The sequence below is a fragment of the Melanaphis sacchari genome, unplaced genomic scaffold (genome assembly GCF_002803265.2).
Source record: "Melanaphis sacchari strain LSU unplaced genomic scaffold, SCAv2.0 Contig88_pilon_pilon, whole genome shotgun sequence".
Classification (NCBI taxonomy): Eukaryota; Metazoa; Arthropoda; class Insecta; order Hemiptera; family Aphididae; genus Melanaphis; species Melanaphis sacchari.
Genome location: NW_020271625.1, coordinates 275935 through 286903, shown reverse-complemented (window position 1 = coordinate 286903; position 10969 = coordinate 275935). Strand labels below are relative to the sequence as shown.

The 10969-nt window shown below is 25.6% G+C and overlaps 1 protein-coding gene across 1 annotated transcript; it reads left to right on the top strand.

The window, feature by feature from the left end:
- The first annotated feature begins 567 nt into the window (after positions 1-567).
- LOC112602418 (PHD finger protein 14-like) lies at positions 568-8702 on the top strand. The gene is made up of 18 exons (XM_025350486.1): positions 568-656; positions 1907-2065; positions 2158-2276; positions 2339-2456; positions 2517-2645; positions 2718-2955; positions 4038-4142; positions 4271-4440; positions 4504-4675; positions 4751-4883; positions 4960-5116; positions 5380-5539; positions 5593-5731; positions 5810-5864; positions 5942-6111; positions 6164-6378; positions 7530-7638; positions 8620-8702. Coding segments are annotated over exons 1-18 (2361 nt in total). The 5' UTR covers positions 568-655; the 3' UTR covers positions 8632-8702.
- The last annotated feature ends 2267 nt before the right edge of the window (positions 8703-10969 follow it).

Below are 10969 nucleotides of genomic sequence, written 5' to 3'. Positions count from 1 at the left end.
CGAGCATTGAACCATATGATAACTATAACTATATCGTGTATTTTAATACGCACGAATAGGAATGCTAGAGCCTGGAATGATAATATGATGATGATGATGATGATGATGATGATAATAATAATACAGTATCACGAAGAGATATTATAAAAGTGTGAAACCACATATTGTCATCATTGTCGCATTCATGTTTAATTCTGCACTCTGCGAGTTAAACGCTCTGTTTAGTGTTTACAATGTCTGTGTAAATTCGTAGTTGTATAATTCAGCAAACTCATTTTTTGTTGATACCACGAACATGGTTCGTGTTATCTACAATCGTGGCCTATAGAATATATTGTACAACAATTCAATTTTTTTTTCCAGTATATTTATTACGGTATCTCCGGGAAAGTAAGACGTATTGCAATTTGCGAAAGGCCCGCGCCCTGCTGAATACTAACAATAACCAAACGTTTGGTATTGGTCGCACACTCGCACGCTCATTAAACAGTTCACGCGCCTAAATAATATGTACTTCAATTGTAAATATATTGTATTTACGAACTTCTTGAATTCAAATGTATTTTTATTTTTCATACAATTGTGTTTCAATGTAGATTAAATATAAATTGTATATTGTATTATTGTATTAACTTGAAGAATATCAGTACAGAAAAGTAAGTTTACCAATTTGTATTACTTATTTACACTACTTAATAATTTTTATTTATACAGTAGTTATTATTTATATCTGACATCAGTCATCAACTGATATTTTTTCTCGTAGTTTCGTCTGTTTTATTATAGAATATTATTTACTTGTGTTCGTTTTTAGTTTTAATATCATTACTTACTCCGAGTATTCTCTAAATACATTTTTTGTTTTGCTGTATACGTATTACGTAAAAGAGATATCGGTCTCTAGTCTCAATTATAGTTTTTATTATTTTGTTTCGGTAAACAGATGTGACGCACACTACATCATATGTAACAAAGAAAAACTATTATTAATTAGTGTTTAAAAATACTAAATAGAAATGACACTGTATACAGGTGATGTCTCATTAATCTTAAAATATAATAAATTAGTGCCCTGAAAAATGTATTTAATATTGTTAGCTAAAGTGAATTAATCTATTATCAAATGAAAGGTATGAATATTATCCTATTTCATAAGCTTTAATTTTGTTATTATTGATTTAAAATTAATTCTGCTATACACAAATTTATCATGGCATATGTTTGTAATATGGAGATGTTGTACGAGTATAATAGTTTCTCAAAAATATTCAAGAAAGTTGGCTATTAAGATAAATGTATTCTCTAGAAAATTGTTTGAATTTGAACAGAATTGTAGAAGTTTGATAAGTTATGATCAGTAAAATCAAATGACCGATAATATTTCCACTCAAACTATATGTTAATAATACAAGTTTTAATTTTATTTTTTAACATAACTATAATATATTATCAGATTATCAATAGTATGTACTCTGAAGTGTACTGTGTACTAGTATTTAAATACTTTTGATATGCTATAATCACATAGATAAGATCTAGTGTGAGATATGACTATTTGTATTATTATATACTTGTCTTTAATTTAAATTACATGCTAATATACTAGGTTGATAAATGTTTACTAACGACCTTTATATTATTTATGTTTTAATTAAATTATTATGTGCAACATTATAAATACTAATTAATATGGATGGTTACATAATATGTACAAAGTTTGATTAAAGTATTATTTAGGATTTTATATTAATAAGAATTATCAATAATTTTTATAGGAATAAAAAATCAAGACTTTATTAAAGTTCTCTGTATAATTTAGTATACAACTAAGACTTAAATTTTAGAAATTGTAAGCTGAGTTATTTAAATTACTAAGGCTATATTAAGAAGTTTATAATTTTTATAGTGGAACGTGGACCTGGTAAAAGAAGAATCAAACCACCTGCTAACCTAGAATTAATAGAGTTTTACAGTGAAAGTTCATCTGATAGTGATTTTAATATTGAAGATCACTATGTTAATAGTGAATCAGATTCTGGAGATTCAAATTTCAGTTTTGCAAATGGTATGTTTTAGAAAAATAAGTTTGATTGAATTGGTTTTATAATGTTATTTATTTATTTTTTTATACATAAACACACACACATATTTCAAAAGATGATGGTAATAAAAAAAAAACTGAAAAAAATGATGACGATGATACTAAATGTAACGATGATAGTAAGATTATTGATTGTATTAATGTCACGACACCTCGTCAAGATGATTCTATAAAAGTAATATATTTAACTGTAATGCATAATTTTCTTACTGTTTAAACATATTAACAATTTTTCAGGTGAATATTAAAGAAATAGTAGATACACTTCGTATTTGCAGTATTTGTTTAGGCGATGTTAGTGATGATGTAAATGAGTTAATAGATTGTGATGAATGCGGTATATCAGTTCATGAAGGTAAATAATCTTTTTAATGATTTAGGTAATCATAGTAAGTATTAAAACAATTATTTTTAGGTTGTTATGGCGTTAATGATTCTGAAAGTGTAAATTCAACTATTTCATCATGCTCTATGGAACCATGGTTTTGTGAAGCTTGTAAAGCAGGAGTAGAAAATCCTACTTGTGAATTATGTCCTAATTTTGGTTTGTAATTTTTTGAAAATATTCTATAAACTAAACATTTACAACTTTTGATTGAATATATGTATTTTTTAGGTGGGATATTTAAAGAGACAGATAATGGAAGATGGGTACATTTAATATGTGCTCTTTATGTTCCTGGTACAATATTTGGTGATGTTACAAGTCTCAGTAAACCTAAGTTATTTGGATATGGTACACCTCAATGGGGTAATAAAAGATGTACTTTGTGTAAAGATTATAAATTTAGTAGCACTGGAGCGACTATATCATGTGATGCTGGAATGTGCCGAACACAATTTCATGTTACTTGGTATGTATTAAAAATATAGTATCTACTTTTCTTCAATTAGAGAAAAATTAAAAATTGCAAATTAGACTTTATTTATCATGTTATAATGTCTCTCTTGCACTTGTGCAGTTTCTTTCTATTCAACAAGATATGGACCTCGTGTGGTAGTTCATCCATATATTCGGTGGCAAGACTCAAGTCTTTAGATCGGGGTGGTGTTGAATAAAACAATGACATTATATCTCCTCCCTTATTTTATTTTGTATATTATATATATATATATATGTGTGTGTTTATAAGCTAGAAATATAATGAAATATATTTTAAAACATTATAACATTTTAAAATTAACTTTATAAAAAAACGTTTAAAAAAAATAAATAAAATGTGGTACTTATATACTACAATGAACGATAGCTCTTATAGTCGCATGCACAGTTCACAACTAATCTATTTTAAGAATATTCTAATAGTATGGCTCAAAAAAGTTTTTTTTTTTTTATATATTTATAGATTTTAGGATTCAACATCAACAGTTATTAGTCTGTAGTTAGTTTTTACTGTGGGAGAGGGTACTGTTTTGAAAATGTGTATATGTGGTGAGGGTTAGTAATTTAGGCCAACCATCGTGCCACACCAGGCAACAAAAAAGAAAAGAAAAGATTATGATAACCATTAAAAAAGTATATTTTATTTTATTAATTAAATATAATAAAACCAAATTATTTATTCGTATTTTAAGTGGGTAGACATCGTCTATTGTCTCCTATAACCCTTCACTACCACACATATTCAACTACACGTATTAATATTTTTATTAATTACAATTTATTACCTAACTTGACTTAATACTTATTATTCTAGTTGAGTTTTGAATGGCTCGACTCAATGATTTATCATGTTTTCACCATACTTTAAGCACACACACATGTACATACTCCACTATAAAAAATATAACAAACCGTTACAATACAGTCATAATTTCTAATTAAATTTCAAAATTGTAGAATGAAAAAAATATTATATTTACCGTGTATATATTCTACTTAAAATAATCTGTTCAATCAAAATTATTTTTATAAATATTTTATTATACTAATCAGTTCTCAACAAGAAGGAGGTTTATCAGAAATGACGAGTCCAGAAACTGATCAATCAGATCCATTTTATGCTCATTGCAAGATGCATGCAGACAAACTACTAGTAAAGTTAGTATATTCATCTTTCAAATAAATAAGCGTTTTTTTGTTTTTTATCGATGTTATTATAAAGTAAATTAAGTTAATAATAAATATGATTTATTATTCTGAAATTAACTACGTTTTTTTTTTCCAAGGAAAAAGAAAAGAAATTGGGAAATACTTCAACTAAGAACAAAGCAAATGAAATTAAGGCGTGAACAACAGTCTTTAGAAAAATCAACTTCATGGCAACGTAATCAACAATGGCTTGGAAAACTACGATCTAAGTATAATCAAATGAAAAAACTCAGTCAAACAGATTCAAGTTGGTATTTTAACATTCTTTATTTGTATTTAAATTGATGTATATTTTTTTTTATATATATAGCAATTAAATCTAAAGTTCCTCGTGCCATTACAACATCAGCTTCATCATGTCGAGCTCTTTGGTTAAAAGCTGACTTAATGGGTATAAATTCAACATCTCAAGAGGTTATTGAAGGACAAATAAAGGAATTGCGTGACATACCAAAAAAATGGAACGTACTACCCGCATTTAGGTTAGATAGATATTATAACTTAAATATATATATATTATTTCTATAACTATGTATATTTTTATTTATAATGTTTAGTTTGGAATTCGTAAGTTATTTCTCAGATAGAAATTTAAGATTGACAAAATTGAAAAATCAGCTAAAACATTTTACTGATCAGAACATAAAACTCCGTGATAAACAAAAAATTGTACAAGAAAAATATAATCAAGTAATACAATTATTTAATAACATGCCTATATTATTTATTTAATACACTTATTAAACTTAAGTTGATTTTTTCATAGGAATCCAAAAAAAATGAAATTCAGAAACAAAAATATTTGGAACTTGAAAATATTATTAAAGCATACCATTATATAATTAATTTGTACAATCCTAACGCTAATATTTTAGATGTAAATATATTTGATAAAGAAGTTCAAAACGATCATAATTCTTTTAGTGAGTTAAATTTATTTTGCTTTCAATCATTGCTAATCAATAATTTGTAAAATAATTTAAAATATTTATTTTACTTCATTTTTATAATTTATACTTACTAACAAACAGTTTAACTCCTACCCTTGCTGTTTTAAAAGCAGGTGTTGGATTCTCAATGAGACATAATGATAGGTATTAAATATATTATGCTGTTTTATTATCCATTATATCATATGTATGTGATCTTATATTACGTAACTGAACTCTAATATTTGTTTTTTCAGATAGTGTCTCATTAGATTTGTATAACAAATGTAGTGTTTGTAGTCATACAAATGATCAACATTTACTGGTGAAGTGTGACACATGCAAATTATACTATCATTTGAGTTGTTTAAGTCCACCACTGACTAGAATGCCTAAGAAAACAAAATTATTTGGATGGTAAATTAAAGTATTAAATATTTCAGAAAAAAATATATTAAAAAATGTTACAGGGAATGCAGTAACTGTGAAAATAGCGATTTTTATTCAAAACAACAAAAAATTGATCCAAATGCACCTAGAAAATTAAGATGTGATGAAAGTGAGCAATCCATATCAAGCAATCATAAATCTTCATCTTTTAATAACAAAGTAAGTATAAAGTATTTTAATTTTTTGTAAAATCAAAGTTTTCTTAATTAAATTATTAAAAATTTTAAAATATAATAGTTACAGGATTTAAATAGTTTGACAAAACAGCATAAAATGCTCAGTGTATTAAAAAGTAAGTGTTTAAAATATTTAAGTCAAGATTTAATTAAGATAGTGAATGTTATTATTTGACCTTTAAACATTTTTTAGAAGAAAAACAAAATGAATCAAACAAGAAAGAGTATTCTTTAGATATTATAACAAAACAAGTTAAAGCTGACAAACGCAAACATCAGTATGATAGTAATTATAAGACTTCAGAATTGGAACCATTTGATAGTTCCCAACCCAACTCAACCCAACATGGAATTAAGCTATTTGTAAGTTTTTATAACTTTAAGAATTCCAGTCATTTAACAATTTTATATTTAGATTAAATCGGTACCAAGTACTAGTGGAGTTAAAACAACATCATCAAAATTATTTATTGGATTACCGGCAGATAAATCACCACCGAAATCTACACTAACCAAACCAGAAAAATGTATTCCGCCACTCAGAATTAGCACCATATCGACAGATACTATTATGTTGACTCCTAAATGTTATGCTTGTGGTTTAACTGGAATTAGCGCTACAATGGTTCAGTAAGTATTATAAGTACATAAATATTGTAGTAATTAATTTATAGTTGATTTATGATGCAGAGATATAATATAATTATTTATAATTTTTTATTTAGTTGAAATGTGAATTTTAAAACATAAAATTAGATGTTCATGTATATATTTAATTAATTTTTCAAATTTTGAAAAGATACTTCCAATTGTATTCTTTTTTTAGTTTTTAAATAATATCATGAATCATACCTTTGTTTTTTGAAAGTATTGTGTTGGTTAAAACATGTAATTTTATTTTAATTGAGTAGTACAAAAATCATTCTTTTGTTGACTATATTTTAGTTGTTTGTTTATAACAATTAAATATTGTGAATTAACAAAAACATAATTTTTCTATCAGAAGTTTTAATACAAAATGTAATATTATAATATCCAAAAAAGAAAAGTGTATAATGTGTTCTACTTCTTTTAGTTACGGCCCTTAAGACCATCCTGAAAACACTAAACTTTGCCACCTATCCCTGTCCTCCGCTACTTCTCTCCACTTGACACCAGGCTCTATCTTATCCACTTCTTTCTTCACACCATCTTCCCATCTTAACTTGAGTCTACCTAGTGGTCTTTTTCCGTTAGGCTCTTCTTCGATCACCCATTTTACTAAAGTACCCTGTTTGCGCCAAGCATGTCCTGCCCAACTTAGTTTCCGCTTAGCGATCTCTCTAACTATATTTGGCCTCTGGAAAAGTCCTTAGAGTTCCACGTTATGAAGTTTTCTCCATTCATTCGTTTGTCTATCGTATATGGGGCTAAAAATTTTCTGTAGAACTTTTCTCTCGAATATCATTAATCATGATTCTTCTGTTTTTCTCAGCGCCCAGGATTCTGAGCCGTAAAGAACAATTAGTCTTAGTAGAGTCATGTACATTTTGATTTTTAGGGCTTTAGATAAGGCCTTCGATTTCAAGACTTTTTCAAGTCCATAATATCCTCTATTCGCTAGTTGTATCCTTGTTGACACCTCTGTCTTGATGTCGTTATCCTTCGTATAATGTGTTATAGATATAAAAATTACATAATTGTTGAAACTAATTTCTTGTATTATAAAATCTAAATAATGAAGGTTTTAATAATTATAAATATTCAAATTTAAAATATTTCCATTTGTTTTAATTTTACAGGTGTGATGAATGCAGTGATTATTATCATTTTTGTTGTCTTGATCCCCCGGTAAAAAAAACACCAAAAGTTATCGGTTATTCATGGCACTGTGCAGAATGTGACCAAACGGTAAAAAGATTTTTTTTATTATTCTTATGCTATTGTTTGCTTATTCAATCAAAATTTTATTGGTGGTATGTTGATATTTTATGTGGTAGTGCAATAAAATTAAAGTATACTATTTATTTAATAATTCTGTTTGGCATTAGATTATAGTTGCCATTGTAGTTGACCTAGGACATTATGGAATCTGTTCAGAAATTTGTTGATTTTCTAATTATTAAGTTATTACAGATATTTACTACAAACCAGTATACAATTTTAAGCCTTACTGATTATTTTAAATAATGTTAAAATCATTAAATACTCTTCTAAAGCATATTTAAGATCCATTGTTGCGACAGCAATATCTCACCACTTCTCCTTGTCTAGTATATACCTAATTAAAATCATTCTTAGACACAAGCTATAATTGATTTAATTATTTCTGAAGTTATAAAGAATAAAAATACAATTTCTAAATCAATTATATTGTTAAATATTAATTATAAATAAAGCAAACATCATTTATATGTTTTTATTCTTATGTATTTAGAATATAGAAGTTGTTCTTAATCTATGGTCCACGGTAACCTTAATACATAACATACGTCAATACTTGACGTATTGTAAAAGAAAGGTATTTGAAAAAAAATTGGTAAGGGGGTCTGTGATTTCTTAAAATCTTTAATCAGGGGTCCGTGATTTACAAAAGGTTAAGAACCACTGGTCTATAGTATTGTATTAATGGCGAGTATCAATTATTATTTTAATTTTTCAAGTGTAAATATTATATTTTAATAGTTTTAAATAAGTTACCACTTAAATATTTACAGAAAGAATATAGTGTGATTTTTAAACTTTAATATTTAACTAATTTGTAACTTAACCAAGTATATGTTCAATGAAATTTAATTGAATACTTGACAGACATAAGTCAATAAGCAATAGAAATTGTAATATAAACTTAGATTTTAGTATTTTTTAAATTATTTTTTTATTTTTTTATAGGACAGTGACTGAAAATACTTGGAAGCACAATTTTACACTATTATTTTTAATGATTATTTGTATTCAAAATTTTTAAATAAAATAAGATTTAAAAAATAAAAAGATAGTCTTACATTAAGTTTGTTGTATTGTTAAATAAAACCTCTCAAGTCCATTATAATTATTTGAAAATATTAATGGATAATTTTATTTTCATCAAATTATTTTTTTACTAGTTTCAAGTTCAAGCAATTTTTTACAAAATTTAAGCAATTCTGGATTATATCATCTTTGATATAGCTGATAATTATGATGATTGTTAACGGCAGTGGATAAATCAAAGGGAAATTTTATAAGGAGCCCCTACCTAGCAAAAAAAACTACTTTACTCATAAATGTTTGACCATAATTTTGATAAAAATGTGTAGTCGCTATCAGTCAAATACAGGAGAATTTAATCAGTACTGTTTAGACAGTGTAATGATATACAGATTACTGACGCATAATTTATGCTGCACTCTACGATTTTGTTTAGGTAAAAAGAATATAGAAACGTAGAGTACGATAATATAAATCATTGCTATAACCAATCAGTTGAGTTTAGATTGTATAGTAGAGACAACAGTCATCTTTATATTTTTAAGTAACATTTTATTAATTTGAATTAGTGTAAGTATAATAACCTACCTTAAACATAAATCCTAATATTTCAATTTCTTCAACTCATACTCCGCTACTCCTGTGATCTTCAATATACTACCCTTAAGAACAGGGTTTCTCAGGTGAAAGTGTACTGTATAATATTATTACTATTCAATCATATAATAAATCTTGTATAGTTTTTATATAATTTCTATTGTGTTGGTCTATGAACGCAGATCATAAGTTTCAAGGACCTGTGAAATATAACTTAGAAAACTTTATTTTGTATCGATTCAATAACCTGGTTCATGTAGTGGGAATAATTAACTAACTACTTCTTGATAGATAGAATTAGGTATAAATATCAATAGCCACTAGGTTTAAATAAACGGGTATGTTGCAACAGCATACTAGTTATATAATTCTTCATCAGGTATAAAAAAATTGATATTTTTTCAATACTGCGCTCATCAATATAATATTCCTTTGTAGATAAAGGAATAGAAATCAGAAAAATCAGATGTCTTACTACTGTGGTTGAAATATATAACTTATATATGAATAAAGTAAATGAAATCTATAATTTATTTTTATTAAAAAGATCTATTTAAATGCTAACAATACATTTATTCATTTATATTATTTTTCAGGAAAGCTAAAAAACTAAAATAAAATGTATTTTTATCTTACATAAAAACCAGTATCATGCTTGATGAACTAATTAATATTTTTCAACAAACACAATGTTTTCATACCCAAAATAGTAAATACATAGTATTTATAAAACAATTTTATTTTAATTTGTAGTTATGTGTTTTCATTCCTTATATTAAAAGTCTAAGGAATTTACTAAAACACTTGTATTGATTTGAAAAAATAAAAATATAATTTGAGTAATGTTAAATGTTTTGAAAGTTTCAATACATATATAATAAAAGTATTGTTATTGTTGTATTATAAAGCAGGCCTGGACTGGGAAGATACCTGCCTACTATTTTCAGTAAGCAAACGGCCCATAGATGCAATATAATATAAGACCTTTTTTTTACTTCTTGTTATCAAGTATACAATTATAATATATTATAAATTATAATGGGTGATAATATAAATTTATAAATATTAAATGTAATAATTTGTATTTACTATTTACTATAATATTTAATAACATTAAATCTAGACTTTAGGTTACATTAAAAACTAATTAGGAACTTAAAAATTGTTATACCATATTATTAAACACAATATTTAAATGAAAATATTAATAACATAAAAATTCAAAATTTAAACTTTTGATTACTTAAATAAGAATATAAACTATAAATTATAATAATAAATTACTAAATTTCTAATTAATTTAGACAATAGTTTTAATAATTAATTTTGATAATTTGCCAGTAACCTAACCTAACCTAACTAGCTCGTCAAAGTAATTTATATTAAATTTCATAGTAATCAATGTAAAATAAATAATTAAATTTACCAGTATATTAAGATATACATAAAATAAAATGTAACATTTAATTCAAAGAAAAAGTTAAAATTCTTGGCTCACCGAGATTTTTTTATGGCCCTCGATAAAAAAAAGATTGGTCACCATTGATTGTAGATAAATATGTTTTTAGAAATATTGTAGTCATTAGATCATTTTTTCAGTAATTTTTACTACTTTTTTAGATTATCAATACTATTTATTAGAGTTTATGATAGATATTTTTTTAATGCGTATAAT

Excerpts from the sequence above, each read along its gene's own strand:
- LOC112602418 (XM_025350486.1), top strand. Across the intron at positions 2,457-2,516 it reads CGGTATATCAGTTCATGAAG|GTTGTTATGGCGTTAATGAT; the intron begins GTAAATAATCTT and ends AATTATTTTTAG. Across the intron at positions 4,884-4,959 it reads TACAAGAAAAATATAATCAA|GAATCCAAAAAAAATGAAAT; the intron begins GTAATACAATTA and ends ATTTTTTCATAG.